Raw genomic sequence first — 25520 nt, 5'->3', positions numbered from 1 at the left:
GTCTTTGTTTTCAAACCCCTCTCCAAACTCTGTTCCCTAGCTATCGACTCAATTCCCTCTCCTTGGCAACAATCTGAGATTAAGCCAGGCTGAGATTCTGACCTCATATTTGTGTCATTATTAAGACCACCTATTCCCACTTACACAATTTTGCCTGATTCATCCCGTCTCAGCTCATCGGCTGCTGAAACCCTCACGCAGATCTTCCTCAACTTGAGGCTCAACTATTCCAACAACACAGCTTCCCACATGTGACGCTACTGTGCCTTTAAGACATGTATTTTAAGCATGTTCTCTGCAGTTATAAGCAGGCCTGTTTTTCCTCATTGTGGCACCGAGCTGAGTCGATGTGCTTTTATTGTTGATAAAGCCATGCAAGGGGCCTTATGTTTATTTTTTAATCTGGGCCTAATGCAATGTTCTGCAGTTTTACAACCCTTTTGAATTGCCTGGTTTGTGACTGATTAACAGATTAAAGTCAGGTGGTTCCTTCCCAGGGAAATCCAGAGCTCTTTACTTTCAGTTTGGCAGCAGCTGTAACAACTCCAGACTGCTGCAAGCAGCGTGTTTCTGTCTCTCTCCCTGGTATTGGAAATTTAGCGAATAACTAGAGGCAAGGAATGTCTCTGTCTTGAAGTGTGCTGAAAGTTCCAGGGACAAAAGGCCTCAGCATTTTCAATTCAATATCCAAAGGAGGAACACACAGCAGAGATTGCAAAGCTGAAAAGCCCAGCATCACGTGAATATACTTATTTTCTGTGCCAAACCTAGGACAGGGGTGTGGTTGTAGGGGTTTGTTTGTGTTGGAACAGTGTTCATAGCTGTGAAGGTATATACAATATCATGGCTGTCTTTTCTTCTTGTTTGTAATTGGTAAAAGTTATTGCTAATTGTATTATCAACTGTATTCTTAAATATACTTGTTTGATAAAAGCTCCTTAGTGGGTCACTTGAATCATACCTGGAGTGAAACATCTTATGCTTACCCATGCCAAAGTTCAAAGTGCAAAACTTATGATCTAGGCTGATTTCATAAAAAATCTTGGAGTGTCTGACCTGGATTATGACACACTTCCATCCTCTGTGGCAGAATAGAAAAGGGAATTTTACAATACAAGGACCACACGAGTTCCACAGTCCAAAGTTAGAGTCCAGTGAGGAATTCCTTTACCTAGGCATCGAGAATTTAGCTGGGAAGTCATAGGCTGGAATTCGCTAATGCTGTACGCTCGACCACCACTGCCAGCGAGAACGGAGAATTTGGCACTCAGTCAAATCTCCATTTATAGTAGCAGGTCCGGAGAATCCGAGCCGCGGATGAGATTGGAGAATCCCAGCCATAGTACTCACTTTTCAGTTGGTGCTGATCCCGAAAGATGAAGTGCGCAATGCAGAGACTGAGATGGTTCTGTAGGCATACATACACCTCTACCAGCAGAGATGTATATCTTCACTACTGAGGATACAATAAACATTCCAGTTTTTCTCCATTAAATCAGGAGATGAGAGAGAGAAACTTGTATAAAATTACAATCATCAGGAAAGCGGTACAGAGCAAACTGATGGAGCTACGAGTTGATGAGTCTCTGGATCCAGATAGACTTCATCCTAGGGTCTTAAAAGAGGGATCTGATGAGGCAGATGTTATCAGTGTTAATTTTTCAAAATTCCCTAAATTCTGGAAAGGTAGAGAAAGATCAGCTTAATATTAGGTAGGTCCATTCAAAAGTCTGATGACAGCAGGGAAGAAGCTGTTCTTGAGCCGGTTGGTATGTGTTCTCAGACTTTTGTATCTTTTTCTCGATGGAAAAAGATGGAAGAGAATATGCCTGGGATGCGCGTGGTCCTTGATATGCTGGTTGCTTTTCCAAGGCAGCAAGAAGTGTAGTCATTGTCAATGGACGAGAAGCTGGTTTGTGTGATGGACTGGGCTATGTTCACAACCCTTTGCAGTTTCTTCGTTCTTGGTTAGAGCAGGAGTCATACCAAGCTGTGATACATCCAGAAAGGAAGCCTTCTATGTAAAATGGTGAGAGTTGTAGCAGACATGCCAAATTACCTTAGCCTACTGAGAAAGTAGAGGCGTTGGTGGGCTCTCTTAACTATAGCATCAGCATTGAGGGACTATGGGATATTTAGAAAAACTCAAAGTAATCACGAAAAATCAGCCTGGATTTGGAGTAACATGTACTGTGGATAAAGGGGAACCTGTGGATATACTGTACTTGGATTTCCAATAGACATTTGATAAAGTGCCACATCAAAGGTTCCTGCAAAAAAAAAGTCATCGTGCAGAGGGTAACATTTAGAATGGATAGAAGATTGGCAAAAAACAGGGAGAATGCACGAACGGGTCGTTGTCTTGTTTGAAAGGATGTGACGAGTGGAGTCCTGCAGGGGTTTGTGCCAGGCCTCAACTTTTTACAATTTACATCAATGAATTAGACACGATGAGTAAAGAAATGAAAGCTAAATTTGCAAACAACACAAACAGTCAGGAAAGTATGTTGTGAAAACATAAGGAGTTTGTAGACAGATAGATAGGTTGAGAGAGTGTGCAAAGTCTGGCAGATGGAATATAATGTGGGAAAGTGTGAAGTTGTTCACTTTTGCAGGAAGAATAAAGCAGCAAAGTATTAAACGGAAAATGACTGCAGAATTCCAGGGCACAAAGGGATCCATGTATTCTACTGCACGAGTCACAATGTTAGTGTGCATTTAGAGTATGTAATCAAGAAGGCTAAGGGAGTGCTATTCATTTTTACGAGAGGAATTTAACATAAAAGCAAGGATGTTGTGCTTCAGTTATACAGTTATTCAGTGAGACCACATCTTGAATACATGTTCAGTTTTGGTCTCCTTAGTTAAGGAAGGATGTTATTGCATTGGTGTTTTATTAGATTGTTACCTGGAATGCGCAGGAAAGGCTGGACAGATTGGGTTTGTTTTTATTGCAGTTTAGAAGACTTGATTGAAGTATACAAGATCCTGAATGGTCTTGACATGTTAGGCGTGAAAAGCATGTTTTGTCTTGTGGGTGGAATCCAAAACTAGGGGAGCACCGGAAATAAATTCTCCTTGTCTGTGCCCCATGGGAGGATTGTGGGGCTTCAGAACATTCTGCCTCAGGAGGCAGTGGGAGTGGGGTCATTGAATATTTTTAAAGCAGAGACAGATTGATTATCTTGTTTAACAAGACTCTAAGGTTATTGGGGGGGGGGGGGGGGGGGGGTGTGGTTAGGTAGGTAGGAATTTGGGACTCGCACACAAAACAGATCACCCATGATCTTATTGAATGGCACTGCAGGCTTGCAGGGTAAAATAGCCTACTTCTGCTCCTATTTTGTATGTCCGTAGAACCTGGCTAGATGGGCAAGTTGTTGTTAAGCTTGGAGGAACATGCTTCTTGGTTCACCAGTTCTATGTTAAGAACAGCAGGCTGGTAGTCAAGCTCAAAGATGTTAAAACTGGCCAAAAGGACAGAAGCTTGGGTCATGTAACCTGGCCTATTAACGGTCAACAGTTTCTATGCTTTTGGCCAAAATTCCATTGTTTCTCCTGAGGAAACAGATGAGGCAGTTAACAGCATTTCTTCCAGCACAGTGAGTTTCACTTTTCCTTCTTGTGATAAGTTCAGGATAGGCAAGCCAATTTGTCTGCACTTGCTCTGCTTTCATCAATGACAAAGGGGTGAGTGTAATCAAGTACAAAATTCCAGAAGCTGAGAAAATCATGGGGATGGCTCCAAGACAAAGGGCCAATCCTGGTGACTTGTAGGAGCCATCTTAATTTTTCTTTTTAAACTGGACTTTTTCTGCTCAATAAAAGTAACACAACTAAGGTACAGCATTGGGTTTCTTTTCAGGTCAGGGGAACCCATTGGAACCACACCTATTGGAAATGTCTTGATTTTAAAATTGTTTAAATCCTTGAATGCTTAAAGGCCAATGTGTACTAGTGCACCTCCAGACTGATCTGGATTACACCATTTTTTATTTTTGAATTTTGTCTGTTTCCATGTGCAAATCAATCACAGCATTCCACATACTATTGAACTCTTAAAAAGCTGAATGTATTTCCTTGGTCCTCTTTCATAATAGGAAACACAACCTGAATTTCACAAAACAGAATGATAGCCATTAAACGTGTCAGGAAAGGTAGGGCAAGTCCTAGTTATTACCAAACAACCCCTCTGCCGGCACTTGTGTGGCATGAATGTTAATTGCCACATCAACTCAGGTCTGAATGTTATCCAAATTTTGCTGTATGCTGACAGACTGCTTTGGAATCACAAATGATAATTAACGTTGTGCAAAGTAAATATCTCCCACTTCGGAGCTTATTATGGGGGGAAAGATATAATTTGATGGTTGGGCCTAGGATATTACCGTGAAGGGCTCCTGCAGCAATGTCCTGGGCTGAGACGATTGGACTCCAACCACTACTAGCTTTCTTTATGTAATGGAGATTTAAAAGTGAACAGGGTAGAAGGTAAAAAATAACCTTCGATGGATGTGTCTTGGCTACCATTCAATAGGAAAGCGTGGAACCAAAAACAAAATAGCTCCCCTTGTCTGGGTAACATAGAAGAGGGATGGGAAAATGAAGTGGTTGACAGCGACAAAGGCTGTAGAGAGATCAAGGAAGATGAGACGATGAGGAAACATACCAAAGTCACATTCATACAGGATGCAATTTGTAGCTTTGCTAGGCTATACAGTGACCGAAACTGTTTTAGCAGTTTAAACATATTCCCTCAAAATCTACTTACTATTTAAAAAAAAGAGAGACAGTAACAGTGTATAAACAATCTCATCCTTAATTATTATCAGACTAACTTAAGACAGCAAACAGAAAGAAATCAAACCATAACTGGCTAGAACCAACTGGTTATATACCCAGAATTACATAAAAATTGGAACTTATTTGGAGTAAGAAAAATCCTGGTAATCACTTTTTGTGCTATACAGTCTTTTATTAAATTAAGTTTTAATTTTTAAAGCATTTTTGTCATACTATTCTGAATGCAGGACCCATTTGTAATGCTGTGCTCGTGCCTTTCTAGATGCAGCATTTAAAGTCAAGATTCCCTGTACTCAGTAGTACACCTCGATCATATGGGATCTTAAAACATAATTCACCTCCTTTCTTAGTTACACCTTCAGATTGCCTATATTTGATGAACAACTGACTTATATGGGATTGCAACTTAAAAGTTGTTAAAGGAAAGTAAACATTGACAAGAGGAAAACTTCTCCCCATGGCCTTCCCAACAGATATATACATTTTTTTTGTGCACAAGATCAGTCAAAGTTAGCTAACTTGCAAATCTTCAGAGGAACTCTGAACTTTTTAGTCAAGGCCTTTGCTGATATCAAAACGCAGCATCAGGAATTTGACACACATAGGACCGTTATGAATACCTATCCTCCAACTATATAAGATTGAAACTTTACAAAATATTACAAATATTTATAACAAACAGGTGATTTGGCCCAACAGGCCCACAACAGTGTTTATGCTCTATACAAGTCTCCTTCAACGCTTTTTAAAAAATCTAACTCCATCAACATATTCTTCTATTCCTTTCTTTCTCATGTGCTTATTAGCTTCTCCTTGAATAATTACTCATTGTGGTCACAGATTCCACATTCTAACCATTTTCTGGGTAAAAACGTTCTTCTAAAATCCCCGAGATATATTAGCATGTATCCTGTAGTAAAATCAACCAATTCGCTCAAAGAAAAAAAAGTCAGAACAACATTTGTCTTTAGTGCTTTACAATCTTTTATGAATTAAATTAAGTTTTAATTTTAAGCATTTTTTGTCATACTATTATGAATGCAGGACTCATTTGTAATGCTGTGCTCGTGTGCATTTCCAGATGCAGCATTTAAAGTCAGATTCCTTGTACTCAGTAGTACACCTCGATCATACGGAATCTTAAAACATAATTCACCTCCTTCCTCAATTACACCTTCAGATTGCCTACATTTGATGAGCAACTGACTTATGCAGTTGCATAATTGCAACTTAAAAGCTGTTAAAGGAAAGTAAACATTGACAAGAGGAAAACTCTCCATGGCCTTCCCAACACAGATACATACGTTGTTTCATGCACAAGATCAGTCAAAGTTAGCTAACTTGCAAATCTTCAGAGGAACTCTGAACTTTTTAGTCATTTATAGCTCTTGAGGCTAAAGGGATATTGGGTGGTGAGGGGGGGTTCTTTTATCTTTTGATAAAGTTCCATAGGATCCATTGATGCTAGCGAAACATATCAAGCTTGCTTTTACAAGTCAATAAAATGGTCTGGAATATACTGGAGTGTTCTAGTGCCTCTGTTAGATTTTTAATTTGTTCTACTATAATATTAACCGATAATCAAGGTTGTATTCCAAAGTTATCACAATTGAAAGCCAAGCATTACAGAAATAAATATCAATGAGTGCAATTACAGAATCAAGGCTGTGGTAATATTGGGCAGTAATCAACAAGAAAAAGCACACAACACCCAGTACTCTTCAATTAGTCAATTATCCAAATGTTTTATTTAAAGTTTCAATTTCTTGCACATTAAAAGGGGAATGGCCAACAATGGTACAATAAATGCAAATTGTTAATATAGTCAAAAGCTCCTCTCAAGAATATAACAACACAAAAAAATGAAATACACACTGAGCCAAAGAATAAGACATCAGAACAGATGGCCAAAGATTTGGTCAAAAAGGAAGGTGAAAGGTGGAGAACATTAGGGAAGGAATTTCAAACTTAAAGGTCGAGGCAGCTAAAGACATGGCCACCAAGGTGGGAAGTCAGAATTGGAAGAACAGAGTTCCCTGAGCTCTGTAGGGCTGAATGAGGTTAGAGTTAGGGAAGGGTGGCGCCTTGGAGTTATTCGAATAGTGAATGAACATTTTCAGACTGTAGAAAATTATGCAGTGTGAGTTTTATTAGGACCATAGCTTTCCTTATTTTATATCAATGACTTAGTCTTGGTGCAAGTATAATTTCAAAAGTTGTTGATGACATAAAACATGGCAAAATAAAAAATTCGGAGTAGGATAATAACAGATGCTAGGAGGACATTGGACAGGTTAAATATCCAGATGCACCTGCAATAAATCGTAACTGCAAAATGTAAAGTACTGTACTTTGGGAGAAATATCAATATAATCCAAATAGTACTATCCTGCTCGGATGTGGAGGGCCCTGGTAGTGCATATTCACAAATCCTTGAAGGTGGCAGAAGTAGTTGATAAGGGAGTTAAGAAAGCATTGAGAGTATATGGCTATATGGAAAAATAAGGAAGACATTCTGAACATTCACAAATTATTGGCACCACACTGGGAAAGCCTTGGAGAGGATACAGATGAGGCATAACAACGATGACAGATTTCAGTTATTTCAGATTAGAGAAGCTGGGATTGTTCTCCTTTGAGCATAGGAAGGCTGAGGGATGAAAGGGAAGACTGTGGAGATGATCAAAATGAAAGATTTTGATAGAACAAGTGGGGAAAAACTGTTTCCTCTGCCAAAACCATCAATACGTCAGTTTTAAAATAATTGGCAAAAGAGCTAGAGCTGAAATCTGATAGGAGGTTGTTATAATCTGAAACACAATACTTGAAAGTATGGTGGAATCAGATTCCATAAGGGCTTCCAAAAAAAAATTTAATTGGACATGTACTTGGAGGACTAAATTTACAGGGTTGTGGGGAAAAGGCATGCTGTAGGACTAAAATAGAAAGAGCTGGCACAATGGGCTGACTTTATTGAAATTAAATTTAAGTTCCATTAATGCTCTCAAAACATAAAGAATATGAACAATAGCAATGAATAGATAAAACAAATTTGCATTCATCTGGCATTTTTCAAAAGCTCAGGATCTCTCAACCAATAAAGTACTATTGAAATTGAAATGTACTGACAGTTGTATGAAGCGCACCAGACAATTTGCACACAGCTAGTACCTCAAACACGTCCCACAAACAGCAAAGTGACAATCACAGATAATCTGTTTTATTAAATTTGGCCAAAGGGGTCCACGTGATGAGAGCACAGGAATAGCTGTGTTCCCGTGAACTCTGGTGCTACTCGGCCATAATCATTTCATTTATTGTGCTTACACAGCTAGTACTTACCCGATCCGGGAGTGAAAACTCCGTATTTTATCCCTGGAAGATCCTTGGTTAAATGTTGGTGAAATATTAAGAAAACAGTCAACAAAAACAAGCAGTCAGAAGTAACTGAGGTGGAGCCGACTCCTCAACATGGTAATTTAATGAATGAAGAGGCTCGTGATCTGATACTCTACAACTGATGACTACTAGTATTATTGTAGGTCAACATTGAGAAACCTGGTCTATTAGCACAAAATATCAGTGCTTATATTATAGAACTGCAAAAGGCTTGATGAAGCAGAGGAGAGAATTCTTACTGTTGTAAACGCAGTTTCCTCAGTTGAGGCCCACTTACAATCCTTGGAAAAGCTGCAGGGTATGTCAGAATTCCTTGATGATCTGGAGAACTAAGGCTGGAGGAAAAATGTATGGATTGTCAGTTTGCCAGAAGGAGTCGAGGGTAAACTCCCCAGTTAAACTCTTTGAGAGCTGGCTACCACGTTTCCTTAATTTAGAAATGAAAGCTGGATGCATTAAGTTTGAAAGGGCACACTGTATCCTGTCTGAGGCCTAGGGACAATCAATAACTCAGGCCTGTAATTATGCATTTTCATAACTTCAAGGATCGCCAAAAAGTATTGGAGGCAGCCAGGCATAATGGCGCCTTGCTTTATGATGGATAAGGATCTCAGGATTTCTCAGCAACGATACAACAGAGGTACAATGGCTTTAATGTCGTCTTAGGATGCCAGATCAAAAACCCCAAGGGATATTATGAAATCAGACTAGACCCCAACAATTGCTATTTTGCTATTAATATGAGGATATAATGTTTCACTCTAGGCGTGATTCTACTGACAAACTAGGGAGCTTTTATCAAAACAAATTTTATTCAACAACACAGTTTAACTAGCACAAATTAGCTTAATATTTAATAATTGAACAATACTTAAACATGACAAGATACAATTCTTAACTTCTAACCTCTCACTACGTGTTCCAATCCAATCAATATTCCTTAAAGATTTATACCACATATAAAATTAGTTAGTAAATCACAAGCATACTCGTTTGTCTTAGGTTAACAGTACTGGAGCTTTCAGAACACCTCTGGGGGGCGGGGAAGAGAGAGAGAGCAAGAGCAGAGAGAGAAAAGAAAGACGAGAGAGATTCAGAGAGCTGTTTCTTCTGTCAATCCTTTAACTGCAAGCAATGAATTTGTTTAACAATTAACAATTGAACAATGCTTAAACATGACAAGATAAACTGTTAACCTCTTACAATGAGTTTCAAACCAAGCAATATTCCCTATAGATTTAAAGACCCTCGAAAATGAGTTATGAGCATCTGCTGCATGTTTACCAGAGAAACCGACTTTTGTAACAAAACACTTTCTCTTAAAGCAACCCCATCTTAACATAAAATATATAGAATATAGAAAGAATATAGAAAGCCTACAGTGCAGAAGGAGGCCATTCGGCCCATCGAGTCTGCACCGACCACAATCCCACCCAGGCCCTACCCCCACATATTTTACCCGCTAAGCCTACACATCTCAGGATTCTAAGGGGCAATTTTTTTTTAACCTGGCCAATCAACCTAACCCGCACATCTTTGGACTGGGGAGGAAACCGGAGCACCCGGAGGAAACCCACGCAGACACGAGGAGAATGTGCAAACTCCACAGACAGTGACCCGAGCCGGGAATAGAACCCGGGACCCTGGAGCTGTGAAGCAGCAGTGCTAACCACTGTGCTACCGTGCCGCCCAAACTAGCATAGTATCATCACAGAAATTAGAAGATGACTGAAGGCCATTGGAGTGCAATATGCCTTATTGTATCCTGCTATGTCGAAGGTGACATTTGACAACTCTATAAAAGGTGTTTGACAATCTGGCTAAAGCCATGGCTTTTGTGAACTCCATGGAAGGTAATAATTTGGAATAGCAGACTGCAGTTCACTGTAAAATCCGGACTCGATCCCTTGTCATTATAATTCCTTTCTGATTCTGTGTTGGTATCTCCGACCGGGGTGATCTAGTAATTGAGTAAGTTTTTATCCTCAAGATTGACAGGGATTTCCATTTGTCCTTAATGGAAAACATCTCTCAGCATATTCCTTCTAGTTAAGGAATATGCTGTGCAGATTGTACAACACTAGGGCAATGTAAAAATATTCTTCTTCCTTTCTTTTTATCTGTACACTTATAATGGTGGTATATGTTTTATGGTCCTCTTTGATCATGATAAACAGGAGTAGCGCCACTGGCCAAGTGGCTTAAGTCTTAATAGAAGGGGTCAGAATACAGACAGAGCATTCTGTACTCACCCTTTTCGTGACATATCTTGTTTCCTCTTTTTTAAATGCGAAAAACTCCTTGGTGCAATGATAGAAGGTTTGTAGGTATAGCCGTACAGGGTCTTACATTTGGTGAGGAAAACCCATTTAACTGACTTAGAACGAATGGTATCATTTTTTAAAAATAAATTCTGGGGTTAATGAATTGTTGATTGGTTCCTGAAAGGGTACAGACAAGTCTTACGTTCTAGAAAAAGACTTTATATTGTGTAACTGGTGCCTCTGGTATAGCTGGAGAAGGGGGATGTATGCTTTGGTACACGCCGGACAGGGGAGGGAAAATCTTAGTGGTAAGCCATTTTCCTTTGTGTTAGTATCCTATACGCCCTTTGGATGAATAAGCAATGGCAGTAGCTACTTTGAAACTTTGCTCCTGAAACGTACATCATCCTATTAAAAGAAAAAAGATTTTCTCTTTCCTTAAAAAGGAGAAAGTTGACAGTTTTGTTGCAGGAAACTCATCTAGAATACAAGGAACACCTGAAATTGAAGCTGGACTGGAAGGGGCAGGTGAGTTTTGCCTCATTTTTGATTAGTAGCCAAGGGGTTGCTGTTTTGGTTAATAAGAATGCACCTTTTAGACTGGAGAGAACTATGTGATGGATATGTGGAGTTGCTGGTGTTGGTCTGGGGTAGGCACAGTAAGTAGTCTCACAACACCAGGTTAAAGTCCAACAGGTTTATTTGGTAGCACGAGCTTTCGGAGCATTGCCCCTTCATCAGGTGAGTGAAGAGTTTGGTTCATAAACAGGTCATATATAGACACAAACTCAGTCACAATAGTTGGAATGCGAATCTTAACAGGTAACATAAAGGTACAGACAATGTGAGTGGAAACAGGGTTAAGCACAGGTTAAAGAGGTGTGAATTAGAATCATAGAAACCCTACAGTACAGAAAGAGGCCATTCGGCCCATCGAGTCTGCACCGACCACAATCCCACCCAGGCCCTACCCCCATATCCACCCACTAATCCCTCTAACCTACGCAACTCAGGACGCTAAGGGCAATTTTTAGCATGGCCAATCAACCTAACCCGCACATCTTTGGACTGTGGGAGGAAACCGGAGCACCCGGAGGAAACCCATGCAGACACGAGGAGAATGTGCAAAAACACAGGCAGTGACCCAAGTTGGGAATCGAACCTAGGTCCCTGGAGCAGCAGTGCTAACCACTGTGCTACCGTGCCACCCTTTTTTTCCCCTAATTGCCCACATCTGGCAGGAGGAGCATGCCACTGTCCTAGCTGCCATATTGCCCTTATACGGATAAAAGAATTGCAACTCACCTCTCCCTTGCTTGTGGTCCTCCAGCCAGGACAGTTAGTGAGATTTTGCAAGCCTAGGCAAGTCGTGGTGGTTACAGATAGTATGACATGAACCCAAGATCCCGGTTGAGGCTGTCCTCATGTGTGCGGAACTTGGCTGTCAGTTCCTGCTCAGCAATTCAGCAGGAAAGGATGTCCCGAGGCATGGTACATTGGCGAGACCATGCAGACGATACGGCAACGAATGAATGGACACGGCTCAACAATCACCAGGCAGGAGTGTTCCCTTCCTGTGGGGGAAAACTTCAGCAGTCATGGGCATTCAGTCTCTGATCTTTGGGTAAGCGTTCTCCAAGGTGATCTTCATGACACACAACGCAGAATTGCTGAGCAGAAACTGATAGCCAAGTTTCGCACACGAGGACGGCCTCAACCGGGATTTTGGATTCATGTCACACTATCTGTAACCCCCACGACTTGCCTGGGCTTGCAAAATCTCACCAGCTGTCCTGGCTGGAGACAATTCACACCTCTTTAACCTGTGCTTAACCCTCTTTCCACTCACATTGTCTGCACCTGTAAAGACTTCATTGCCTGTTAAGACTCGAATTCCAACCATTATCTTGTAATTGAGTTTGTGTCTTTATATGCCCCATTTGTGAACTGAACTCTTCACTCACCTGATGAAGGGGCAATGCTCCGAAAGGTCGTGCTGCCAAATAAACCTGTTGGACTTTAACCTGGTGTTGTGAGACAACTTACTGTGCGATGGATAAGGGAGGGGGAGGGGGAGGGGGAGGGGGAGGGGGAGGGGGAGGGGGAGGGGGAGGGGGAGGGGGAGGGGGAGGGGGAGGGGGTAAGCGATTGTTCAGAGGCTGCTGAATGGGGAAAGCATTTTGATGATGAATGTCCCAAAACTATTCACCTGATTTTGTTAAAGTCTTAATGGATTTTGCTAAATTAGCATCAACAAATTCCTTCATAGGTGGGAACTTCAACTGTCATCTTAATCCTTTGATGGATAAACTTCCCATAACTAGGAATCCTCCCACTCAACAGGCAAAGGGATTAGCGCTGGTATGCAAGGAAGTGGGTTTCTTGGGTGTTGGAGACCCCCACTGCATCCTAAAGATAAAGAGTTCACCTTCTTCTTCTTCGCTCTCTACCAATGTAATCCTAGATTTGATTTTTTTTTTCCATGCTAAAAACACTACTACACATGGTGGTCTTCTGCTCCATTGGTAGTGTACTCTTATCTTCCTGGAATCTTTATTCAAGGGGATTCATCCTTGGTCTAGATCTTGGAGATTTAATGCATCTCTGCTTAAGGAGCAATAATTTTATCTCACTTTAAGGCCGAATTTGAGCCCTTCTACTCAGTCAATTCTCTCTCTGAAGTAAGCCCCTCAATCCTACAGGAAACCTGTAGGAAACCTGCAAGGCTTTCATAGATAGCCAACAAAAAAAAACGAAAAATGCTGGAGTGCAACAAGAGAGGGAGTATGGCAGAATCCTAGCTACTCAATGCTGAATGAAATTAATCCAATCCGAATGGCACGGGATTCCTTGCTGACTCAACATTCTGAGAAGAATATAAAGTTTATTGAATAAAAGCTATGAATTTGCAAATAAACATTTGGCTGTCCTCACTAAGAGGAAAGTAGGACTATTTCCTCTGTGCTAGATTCCAGGAATAATAGGATGATTAAGACGGAGGATATTAATAAGGCATTTAAAAGCATCTATGCCAATTTATATAAACCAGATCAGTCTGGAGGTGCACTAGTACACATTGGCCTTTAAGCCAAAGGTCAACCCTAAAAACCCCCATTTCTAAGAGGGAAATGGTTTTTGCCTCTGTCTGCTAAGGCTCCGGGACCCAAGTGAGTACATTTAAAAGGTAAATTTAAAGATTTGCTAATAGATCCTCTGTATAATCATTCAAAGCAGCTTTGCGAAGAGGGACGTGTTGACTTGTAGTGTCTCAGAGAGATGTGTTGACCAGTTAGAAAAAATCTCAATTACAAAGGAGGAAGTGTTAGGTTTTTTAGGAAACATTAAGACAGACAAATCCCCAGGGCCAGATGGCATCTATCCTAGACTCCTCAGGGAGGCAAGAGATGAAATTGCTGGGCCTCTAACAGAAATCTTTGTCTCTTCACTGGACACAGGTGAGGTCCCAGAGGATTGGAGGATAGCAAATGTGGTCCCGTTATTTAAGAAGGGTAGCAAGGGTAACCCGGGCAATTATAGGCTGGTGAGCTTGACGTCTGTGGTAGGGAAATTGTTGGAGAAGATTCTTAGAGATAGGATATATGCGCATTTAAAACGGAATAATCTCATTAGCGATAGACAGCATGGTTTTGTACGAGGGAGGTCACGCCTCACAAATTTGGTTGAGTTTTTTGAGGAGGTGACAAAAACGATGGACGAGGAAAGGGCCGTGGATGTCGTCGATATGGATTTTAGTAAAGCATTTGACAAGGTCCCTCATGGCAGGCTGGTGCAAAAGGTTAAATCTCACGGGATAAAAGGTGAGCTAGCTAGATGGGTGGAGAACTGGCTTAGCCATAGAAGACAGGGTAACAGTGGAGGGGTCTTTTTCCGGTTGGAGGTCTGTGACTAGTGGTGTTCCGCAGGGCTCTGTACTGGGACCTCTGCTGTTTGTGATATATATATATATAAATGATTTGGAGGAAGATGTAGCTGGTGTGATCAGTAAGTTTGCGGACAACACAAAGATTGCTGGAGTTGCGGATAGTGATGAACATTGTCAGAGAATATAGCAGGATATAGATAGGCTGGAACATTGGGCGGAGAAATGGCAGATGGAATTTAATCCAGACAATGCATCACTTCGCATTTTCGGTAGATCTAATGTAAGGGGGAGCTATACAATAAATGGCAGAAACATCAGGAGTATAGACCCACAGAGGGACCCAGGTGTACAAGTCCACAGATCCTTAAAGATGGCAGCACAGATGGAGAGGGTGGTCAAGAAGGCATATGGCATGCTTGCCTTTATTGGACGGGGCACAGAATATAAAAGTTGGCATATGATGTTGCAGCTGTACAGAACGTTGGTTAGGCCACATTTGGAATACTGCATCCAGTTCTGGTCGCCACACTACCAGAAGGACGTGGAGGCTTTGGAGAGAGTACAGAGAAGGTTTACCAGGATGTTGCCTGGTATGGAGGGTCTTAGCTATGAGGAAAGATTGGGTAAACAGGGGTTGTTCTCCCTGGAAAGATGGAGGCGACCTAATAGAGGTGTATAAAATTATGAAGGGCATAGATAGGGTGAATAGTGGGAAGCTTTTTCCCAGGTCGGAGGTGACAAACACAAGGGGTCACGGGTTCAAGGTTCAACACAGATGTCAGGGGAACGTATTTTACCCAGAGGGTGGTGGGGGCCTGGAATGCACTGCTAAGCAAGGTGATTGAGGCGGACATGCTGGGATCGTTTAAGACTTATCTAGATAGCCACATGAACAGACTGGGAATAGAGGGATACAAACGAATGGTCTAGTTGGGCACATGAGCAGCGCAGGCTTGGAGGGCCGAAGGGCCTGTTCCTGTGCTGTATTGTTCTTTGAATATCTCAATGAGGTGAGGAACATACACCCTATGGGCCAGAAAAGAGCCTCCCCGTGGTTATCCAGGGCAATCAGACTGGGTTCACAAAGGGCTGGAATTCATGTAACAATGTTAGAATCATAGAATCCACACAGTGCAGGTGGCGATTCAGCCCATCGAGCCTGCACCGACAACAATCCCACCCAGACCCCATTCCCGTATCCCCATGTATTTACCTGGCGATTCCTCCTGACACTAAAGGGGCAATTTCCCATGGTCAATCAACCTAACCCACACATCTTTGGAGTGTGTGAGGAAACCAGAGCACCCAGAGGAAACCGACGCAGACACGGGAAGAACGTGCAAACTCTACACAGGCAGTGACCCAAGGTCGGAATTGAACCCTGGTCCCTGGCACTGCGAGGCAGCAGTCCTAACCACTGTGCCACAGTGCTGCCCGATGGGTTATTAAATATTATTCATGTCTTCCAAAAGCAGGTTATAGATACCTTAGCAATCTCATTTGATGCAGAGAAATCTTTTGACCAGGTGGAGTGGAATTATTTATTCTACACGCTGCAGAAATTTGGGTGGGGTGGGGTGAGGAGCTGCATTGAAGTGGATACAAGTGCTTTATAAAAATCCACTGGCGGCATTTCTTAAGAACCATTATAGATCTGATAACATTAGTCTTCAGCGAGGGACTAGGCAGGGCTGTCTGTTAACCCCGTTAATGTTTGCAACAGCTATTGAGTCCCTAGTGGAGGCAATTATACATAATCCTTCTGTATTTGGGTTTCTAGTGGTGGAACGGAACATAGGATCACGTTCAAGCTAGATGTTTTTGTTCCTGCTGTTATTGATATTTTGAGTAGGTTTGGCTTCTTTCCAGGCTATGAAAATTATTTTTCTAAAGTTAAGGCTATGCCACTGGCAAGGCTGAGAGGTACACCTACTCCTCGCCCCCTATGTTCTCTTTCCCTTTAGATGGTCCCCCTCAGGATTTACTTATCTGGGAATTTCCATTGCCCCTTATCCTGACAGTTATTTAAGGCAAACTCTTCCTTCCTCTGCCCCTCCTTGCATCTATTAAGTGGGACCTACATTGTTGTTTTTCCTTATTGATATTGTGGCTGGACAGGATAGCAGTGATGAAGATTTGTGTGCTGCCTAGGTTGTTGTATCCTTTACAGATACTACCACTTTTTCTTGTGGTTCTAAAGGAAATTAATGGGATATCTAGCTCCTTTTTCTGGAACAAAAAGAGACCACGCTTGATATTGAAGCTGCCAATCTGAGTACTCCTCACAAGCTCCATTGATTCTTATGGATTTCAAATACTCTTCACTTGCCTGGATGAGTGCAGCTCCAATAACACTCAAGAAGCTTGACACTCTCCAGGACAAAGCAGCTCACTTAATTGACACCCCATCCAGCACTGACACACAGTGGCAGGTTTGTTCACTATCTACAAGATACACCTCACCAAGGCGCCTTCAACTGCACCTTCCAAACCCAGGACCTAGAAGGACAAGGGCAAAAAGTGCTTTGGAACACCACGACCTGCAAGCTCCCCTCCAAGTTACAGATCAACATGACTTAGAGCTATAATCAATGTTCCTTTACTGTTACTTGGTCAAAATCCTGGAACTCCCTGCTGAACACAACTGTGGATGCCCCTACAGCATATAGGCTACAGCGATTCAAGAAGGTGGCTCATCACAACCTTCTCAGGGCAATTAGGGACATCTTTTTGTGAATAAATGCTGCCCAATGACATCTCATGAACAAATAATGTAATAGCAATTAAACTTAAATTTGGGTTCATCAAAAGGTTGCACCCTGTTTTGCTGGAGTTTGCACAGGCCCCAACTCCAAAGTCACAACTTTTAACATTGTCGCTGAAAATTATCTGCAGCAACATTAAAGTGGTACTGTTGATGCACCTTGAGCTAAATACATTGAGGTACGAGAATGAAGAGAATCAAAAACACTTGGCACGTTTGAAAGTAAAGATAACGTTGTGGCACCAAAATAGAAGCACAACTTGAAGTAAAAGCAACAGTCCAATAATGATGAACATACTGCTTTTTCCACTAAAAATTATAAAAGCTGAAAATGTGTAAAGTTACTGCTCAGTTTTATAAACATTGATTAAAATAAAAAATATAAAATCAAAATTTAGAACGTAATTTAAAACTGTATTGAAATACAATAAATATTCAGAAGCAGACGTTCAATCGACATTGGCAGGAGGAGGCACGGTGGAGAAAGATAGCAAAAGATTACATTTTCCTGGCTTAGTTTTTCACATTGCACACAGAAAAAAACCCACCCAATTGAGGTTTATTTAAGCACACTACAAACCAAACTGCTTCCTGTTACGAGTTGATAATCTGTTTAACAAACAATAATCTAATTTGAACAGTGGAGCGGGGCGTGTTTATTTTCCAAAGACCTTTTGAAATATAGTAGGACATTTTATACTGCTGAGACAGTTGTCTGGGCAAAACACTCCAAACCAGTCCCGATAGTGATCAACATAGGACTACTCCTGCACAAACTTGCATTTCTCTGGTAAAAATAAATAGCATAAAAAACTTTGCCCATTATCCAGAATTAAGGAATTCTGCAATCCACGTAACAACACGGTTCCCATTTCCAACTACAGTAATTTAGAAAAGATTGAAGATTTCAACTTAGAAGCAGACTCAACAACAATCAGCCTCCTGCACAAAAACTGGATTAACCCCCCAAAACAAGAGCTCCCCGTCATTAGATCACGTCCCGTATCTATCATGAGTATAAATTGTTTTCAATGTCGCTGCATCTATGCGATACCGACCTATGACAACCCTCAGGTGCTTTAATCTGGTCAGAACATCTTTCTTCGGATCCAGGACTTTCTGTGTGGATTTTTTCACATCCCCGTGGGGCTTTTTAGAGAACATTCCGCTCCTTGGGATGACACCTCCCCGTCTTCACTGTTTCCTTTTCTCAAACGCTGGCGAGAAATAAATAGGAAGATCGCGGCCTGAGAGCAAACAAACTTGTCCAAGACGCCAGCCCCATGGACACACCGAGCGGGCTGGGTTGAAACACAGCCCCAGTGATCAACCGCCAGCCGCTAATATGGCGGCTCTCAGCAGGGACAAACAACCGGCACGCTCAATCAAGACCAGAGCGCTTTCCACCAACAATCAAAACCAAGCCCTGTACAGAGGCGCTGAAGCGGCGGCCCGAGGATCGAAGTTTGCGTCCATGTCAGGTTGTTAACACCAACGCACGAACTGCTGGCTGAGAAAATGGTGTGCGAACCCGACAGTCGCCCATCGACTTTTCGATCGCTGTTTGGTGATGTCTATTGTCCCGCTGCCTCAGTGGGAGTGGTGGGCGCGGAGGTTAACGGGGGTTGTTGTTCTCTGTGTTCACCAGCGCAGGGCGTGCCACCGGCCTGTGGACGCCAACTCCCAGGATGCAGCGGGACACGCTCTGGGCGGGACTGGCGGCTCCATTTGATCCGGCCAAGCACGCCCTCCCTCACGTCCATTGGGTGCCCTGGTGATGACAGGTCCAACATCCGCCATTTCCCTGATGATCATTGGTCAATGGGGCTGTCAATCCGCCGAGGCGGTCGGTCGCCTTCCCCTTGCCATCGAATATGCGGTGCTTGGGGGGGGGGAGCAGGGAAGCATCGTTATCATTAAACTAAACAGCCGCGATTCCCCTTTCAACTTCTGACAAACTTGCCGCCGGTATGCCGGTTCATTCCAGAGATAAGAAGGAAAACCATCACGAAGACATGGACGTTGATTACCCGGAGAATGAGGGCAGCAGTTCAGATGATGAGGACACGGAGAGTTCCTCAGTCTCGGAAGATGGGGACAGTTCAGGTGGGGAGAGAGCAGCAATTGCAACCACTTGTGAAGCTGACCAGGCCCTGTCCCCGGGCCTGGATCACCTGCTCCCAAAACATGGCAGTTGGATTTCAGCTGCACGGTTTTTTATGTGGTGTTGGGAAAATGTAAATGATGTATTCCCCTCTTACCACCCCCCCCCCCCCCCCGCCCACATCATCTCCGTCTCATACACCCCATCCACCCCTAAACTATCCAACCCCCATTAAACCTCCCCGTCCCCCCGTCAAACCCCCCCCGTCCCACGCCCCCGTCCCCCCGTCAAATCTCCCCGTCAAACCTCCCCGTCAAACCTCCCCGTCCCCCCGTCCAACCTCCCCGTCCCCCCGTCCAACCTCCCCGTCCCCCCGTCCAACCTCCCCGTCCAACCTCCCCGTCCAACCTCCCCGTCCAACCTCCCCGTCCCCCCGTCCAACCTCCCCGTCCCCCCGTCCAACCTCCCCGTCCAACCTCCCCGTCCCCCCGTCCAACCTCCCCGTCCCCCCGTCCAACCTCCCCGTCCCCCCGTCCAACCTCCCCGTCCCCCGTCCAACCTCCCCGTCCCCCCGTCCAACCTCCCCGTCCAACCTCCCCGTCCCCCCGTCCAACCTCCCCGTCCCCCCGTCCAACCTCCCCGTCCCCCCGTCCAACCTCCCCGTCCCCCCGTCCAACCTCCCCGTCCCCCCGTCCAACCTCCCCGTCCCCCCGTCCAACCTCCCCGTCCCCCCGTCCAACCTCCCCGTCCCCCCGTCCAACCTCCCCGTCCCCCCGTCCAACCTCCCCGTCCCCCCGTCCAACCTCCCCGTCCCCCCGTCCCACCTCCCCGTCCCACCTCCCCGTCCCACCTCCCCGTCCCACCTCCCCGTCCCACCTCCCCGTCCCACCTCCCCGTCCCACCTCCCCGTCCCACCTCCCCGTCCCACCTCCCCGTCCCACCTCCCCGTCCCACCTCCCCGTCCCACCTCCCCGTCCAACCTCCCCGTCCAACCTCCCCGTCCAACCTCCCCGTCCAACCTCCCCGTCCCCCCGTCCAACCTCCCCGTCCAACCTCCCCGTCCCCCCGTCCAACCTCCCCGTCCCCCCGTCCAACCTCCCCGTCCCCCCGTCCAACCTCCCCGTCCAACCTCCCCGTCCCCCCGTCCAACCTCCCCGTCCCCCCGTCCAACCTCCCCGTCCCCCCGTCCAACCTCCCCGTCCCCCCGTCCAACCTCCCCGTCCCCCCGTCCAACCTCCCCGTCCCCCCGTCCAACCTCCCCGTCCCCCCGTCCAACCTCCCCGTCACCCCGTCCAACCACCCCGTCCAACCTCCCCGTCCAACCTCCCCGTCCCCCCGTCCAACCTCCCCGTCCGACCTCCCCGTCCAACCTCCCCGTCCAACCTCCCCGTCCCCCCGTCCAACCTCCCCGTCCCCTCGTCCAACCTCCCCGTCCCCCCGTCCAACCTCCCCGTCCCCCCGTCCAACCTCCCCGTCTCCCCGTCACCCCGTCCAACCTCCCGGTCCAACCTCCCGGTCCAACCTCCCCGTCCCCCCGTCCCACCTCCCCGTCCCACCTCCCCGTCCCACCTCCCCGTCCCACCTCCCCGTCCCACCTCCCCGTCCCACCTCCCCGTCCCACCTCCCCGTCCCACCTCCCCGTCCCACCTCCCCGTCCCACCTCCCCGTCCCACCTCCCCGTCCCACCTCCCCGTCCCACCTCCCCGTCCCACCTCCCCGTCCCACCTCCCCGTCCCACCTCCCCGTCCCACCTCCCCGTCCCACCTCCCCGTCCCACCTCCCCGTCCGACCTCCCCGTCCCCCCGTCCGACCTCCCCGTCCCCCCGTCCGACCTCCCCGTCCCCCCGTCCGACCTCCCCGTCCCCCCGTCCGTCCCCCCCGTCCGACCTCCCCGTCCCCCCGTCCGACCTCCCCGTCCCCCCGTCCGACCTCCCCGTCCCCCCGTCCGACCTCCCCGTCCCCCCGTCCGACCTCCCCGTCCGACCTCCCCGTCCAACCTCCCCGTCCAACCTCCCCGTCCAACCTCCCCGTCCAACCTCCCCGTCTAACCTCCCCGTCCAACCTCCCCGTCCCCCCGTCCAACCTCCCCGTCCAACCTCCCCGTCCAACCTCCCCGTCCAACCTCCCCGTCCAACCTCCCCGTCCAACCTCCCCGTCCAACCTCCCCGTCCAACCTCCCCGTCCAACCTCCCCGTCCAACCTCCCCGTCCCCCCGTCCAACCTCCCCGTCCAACCTCCCCGTCCCCCCGTCCCCCCGTCCAACCTCCCCGTCCCCCCGTCCAACCTCCCCGTCCCCCCCGTCCAACCTCCCCGTCCAACCTCCCCGTCCCCCCGTCCAACCTCCCCGTCCAACCTCCCCGTCCCCCCGTCCAACCTCCCCGTCCCCCCGTCCAACCTCCCCGTCCCCCCGTCCAACCTCCCCGTCCCCCCGTCCAACCTCCCCGTCCCCCCGTCCAACCTCCCCGTCCAACCTCCCCGTCCAACCTCCCCGTCCCACCTCCCCGTCCCACCTCCCCGTCCCACCTCCCCGTCCCACCTCCCCGTCCCACCTCCCCGTCCCACCTCCCCGTCCCACCTCCCCGTCCCACCTCCCCGTCCCACCTCCCCGTCCCACCTCCCCGTCCCACCTCCCCGTCCCACCTCCCCGTCCCACCTCCCCGTCCCACCTCCCCGTCCCACCTCCCCGTCCCACCTCCCCGTCCCACCTCCCCGTCCCACCTCCCCGTCCCACCTCCCCGTCCCACCTCCCCGTCCCACCTCCCCGTCCCACCTCCCCGTCCCACCTCCCCGTCCCACCTCCCCGTCCCACCTCCCCGTCCCACCTCCCCGTCCCACCTCCCCGTCCCACCTCCCCGTCCCACCTCCCCGTCCCACCTCCCCGTCCCACCTCCCCGTCCCACCTCCCCGTCCCACCTCCCCGTCCCACCTCCCCGTCCCACCTCCCCGTCCCACCTCCCCGTCCCACCTCCCCGTCCCACCTCCCCGTCCCACCTCCCCGTCCCACCTCCCCGTCCCACCTCCCCGTCCCACCTCCCCGTCCCACCTCCCCGTCCCACCTCCCCGTCCGACCTCACCGTCCCCCCGTCCGACCTCACCGTCCGACCTCCCCGTCCGACCTCCCCGTCCCGTCCGACCTCCCCGTCCGACCTCCCCGTCCGACCTCCCCGTCCCCCCGTCCGACCTCCCCGTCTCCCCGTCCCCCCGTCCGACCTCCCCGTCCCCCCGTCCGACCTCCCCGTCCGACCTCCCCGTCTCCCCGTCATCCCGTCCGACCTCCCCGTCCCACCTCCCCGTCCCACCTCCCCGTCCGACCTCCCCGTCCGACCTCCCCGTCCCACCTCCCCGTCCGACCTCCCCGTCCGACCTCCCCGTCCCCCCGTCCGACCTCCCCGTCCGACCTCCCCGTCCGACCTCCCCGTCCGACCTCCCCGTCCGACCTCCCCGTCCCACCTCCCCGTCCCACCTCCCCGTCCGACCTCCCCGTCCGACCTCCCCGTCCCCCCTTCCGACCTCCCCGTCCCCCCGTCCGACCTCCCCGTCCACCCGTCCGACCTCCCCGTCCCCCCGTCCGACCTCCCCGTCCCCGCGTCCGACCTCCCCGTCCCCCCGTCCGACCTCCCCGTCCCCCCGTCCGACCTCCCCGTCTCCCCGTCCGACCTCCCCGTCCCCCCGTCCGACCTCCCCGTCCCCCCGTCCGACCTCCCCGTCCCCCCGTCCGACCTCCCCGTCCCCCCGTCCGACCTCCCCGTCCACCCGTCCGACCTCCCCGTCCCCCCGTCCGACCTCCCCGTCCCCCCGTCCGACCTCCCCGTCCCCCCGTCCGACCTCCCCGTCCCCCCGTCCGACCTCCCCGTCCCCCCGTCCGACCTCCCCGTCCCCCCGTCCGACCTCCCCGTCCCCCCGTCCGACCTCCCCGTCCCCCCGTCCGACCTCCCCGTCCCCCCGTCCGACCTCCCCGTCCCCCCGTCCGACCTCCCCGTCCCCCCGTCCGACCTCCCCGTCCCCCCGTCCGACCCGTCCGACCTCCCCGTCCCCCCGTCCGACCTCCCCGTCCCCCCGTCCGACCTCCCCGTCCCCCCGTCCGACCTCCCCGTCCCCCCGTCCGACCTCCCCGTCCCCCCGTCCGACCTCCCCGTCCCCCCGTCCGACCTCCCCCTCCCCCCGTCCGACCTCCCCGTCTCCCCGTCACCCCGTCCGACCTCCCCGTCCGACCTCCCCGTCCGACCTCCCCGTCCCACCTCCCCGTCCCACCTCCCCGTCCGACCTCCCCGTCCCCCCGTCCGACCTCCCCGTCCGACCTCCCCGTCCCCACGTCCGACCTCCCCGTCCCCCCGTCCGACCTCCCCGTCCGACCTCCCCGTCCAACCTTCCCGTCCGACCTCCCCGTCCCCCCGTCCGACCTCCCCGTCCCCCCGTCCGACCTCCCCGTCCCCCCGTCCGACCTCCCCGTCCCCCCGTCCGACCTCCCCGTCCCCCCGTCCGACCTCCCCGTCCCCCCGTCCGACCTCCCCGTCCCCCCGTCCGACCTCCCCGTCTCCCCGTCCGACCTCCCCGTCCCCCCGTCCGACCTCCCCGTCCCCCCGTCCGACCTCCCCGTCCCCCCGTCCGACCTCCCCGTCCCCCCGTCCGACCTCCCCGTCCCCCCGTCCGACCTCCCCGTCCCCCCGTCCGACCTCCCCGTCCCCCCGTCCGACCTCCCCGTCCCCCCGTCCGACCTCCCCGTCCCCCCGTCCGACCTCCCCGTCCCCCCGTCCGACCTCCCCGTCCCCCCGTCCGACCTCCCCGTCCCCCCGTCCGACCTCCCCGTCCCCCCGTCCGACCTCCCCGTCCCCCCGTCCGACCTCCCCGTCCCCCCGTCCGACCTCCCCGTCCCCCCGTCCGACCTCCCCGTCCCCCCGTCCGACCTCCCCGTCCCCCCGTCCGACCTCCCCGTCCCCCCGTCCGACCTCCCCGTCCCCCCGTCCGACCTCCCCGTCCCCCCGTCCGACCTCCCCGTCCCCCCGTCCGACCTCCCCGTCCCCCCGTCCGACCTCCCCGTCCCCCCGTCCGACCTCCCCGTCCCCCCGTCCGACCTCCCCGTCCCCCCGTCCGACCTCCCCGTCCCCCCGTCCGACCTCCCCGTCCCCCCGTCCGACCTCCCCGTCCCCCCGTCCGACCTCCCCGTCCCCCCGTCCGACCTCCCCGTCCCCCCGTCCGACCTCCCCGTCCCCCCGTCCGACCTCCCCGTCCCCCCGTCCGACCTCCCCGTCCCCCGTCCAACCTCCCCGCCACCCCGTCCAACCTCCCCGTCCAACCGCCCCGTCCAACCTCCCCGTCCCCCCGTCCGACCTCCCCGTCCAACCTCCCCGTCCCCCCGTCCAACCTCCCCGTCCCCCCGTCCAACCTCCCCGTCCCCCCGTCCGACCTCCCCGTCACCCCGTCCGACCTCCCCGTCCGACCTCCCCGTCCGACCTCCCCGTCCGACCTCCCCGTCCGACCTCCCCGTCCCACCTCCCCGTCCCACCTCCCCGTCCCACCTCCCCGTCCCACCTCCCCGTCCCACCTCCCCGTCCCACCTCCCCGTCCCACCTCCCCGTCCCACCTCCCCGTCCCACCTCCCCGTCCCACCTCCCCGTCCCACCTCCCCGTCCCACCTCCCCGTCCCACCTCCCCGTCCCACCTCCCCGTCCCACCTCCCCGTCCCACCTCCCCGTCCCACCTCCCCGTCCCACCTCCCCGTCCCACCTCCCCGTCCCACCTCCCCGTCCCACCTCCCCGTCCCACCTCCCCGTCCCACCTCCCCGTCCCACCTCCCCGTCCCACCTCCCCGTCCCACCTCCCCGTCCCACCTCCCCGTCCCACCTCCCCGTCCCACCTCCCCGTCCCACCTCCCCGTCCCACCTCCCCGTCCCACCTCCCCGTCCCACCTCCCCGTCCCACCTCCCCGTCCCACCTCCCCGTCCCACCTCCCCGTCCCACCTCCCCGTCCCACCTCCCCGTCCCACCTCCCCGTCCCACCTCCCCGTCCCACCTCCCCGTCCCACCTCCCCGTCCGACCTCCCCGTCCGACCTCCCCGTCCGACCACCCCGTCCCCCCGTCCGACCTCCCCGTCCCCCCGTCCGACCTCCCCGTCCCCCCGTCCGACCTCCCCGTCCCCCCGTCCGACCTCCCCGTCCCCCCGTCCGACCTCCCCGTCTCCCCGTCTCCCCGTCACCCCGTCCGACCTCCCCGTCCGACCCCCCCGTCCGACCTCCCCGTCCGACCTCCCCGTCCCACCTCCCCGTCCGACCTCCCCGTCCGACCTCCCCGTCCGACCTCCCCGT

General features: G+C 50.6%; 2 protein-coding genes across 18 annotated transcripts in view; one reads left to right on the top strand and one right to left on the bottom strand.

Annotated features, from left to right (window-relative positions):
- Positions 1–18803, bottom strand: part of ralgapa1 (Ral GTPase activating protein catalytic subunit alpha 1) — a 244010-nt gene extending 225207 nt beyond the window's left edge. For all 17 annotated transcript variants that reach the window (XR_013500019.1, XM_078233782.1, XM_078233789.1 and 14 more), the window contains exon 1: positions 18172–18803. Coding sequence is in view for 16 of the 17 variants with exons in the window: in XM_078233782.1 (XP_078089908.1) it covers positions 18172–18277 (106 nt within the window). In the remaining variant the exon portion in view is untranslated. The remainder of the gene's footprint in view (positions 1–18171) is intronic.
- Positions 18804–18953: 150 nt separating this feature from the next.
- Positions 18954–25520, top strand: part of brms1la (BRMS1 like transcriptional repressor a) — a 61219-nt gene continuing 54652 nt past the window's right edge. Inside the window, exon 1 of the mRNA XM_078233781.1 lies at positions 18954–19219. Within this exon, the coding sequence (XP_078089907.1) occupies positions 19084–19219 (136 nt within the window). The 5' untranslated portion in view covers positions 18954–19083. The remainder of the gene's footprint in view (positions 19220–25520) is intronic.

Source organism: Mustelus asterias, chromosome 18 (assembly GCF_964213995.1).
Source record: "Mustelus asterias chromosome 18, sMusAst1.hap1.1, whole genome shotgun sequence".
Taxonomy (NCBI): domain Eukaryota; kingdom Metazoa; phylum Chordata; class Chondrichthyes; order Carcharhiniformes; family Triakidae; genus Mustelus; species Mustelus asterias.
This window is presented reverse-complemented; position numbering and strand designations above follow the sequence as displayed.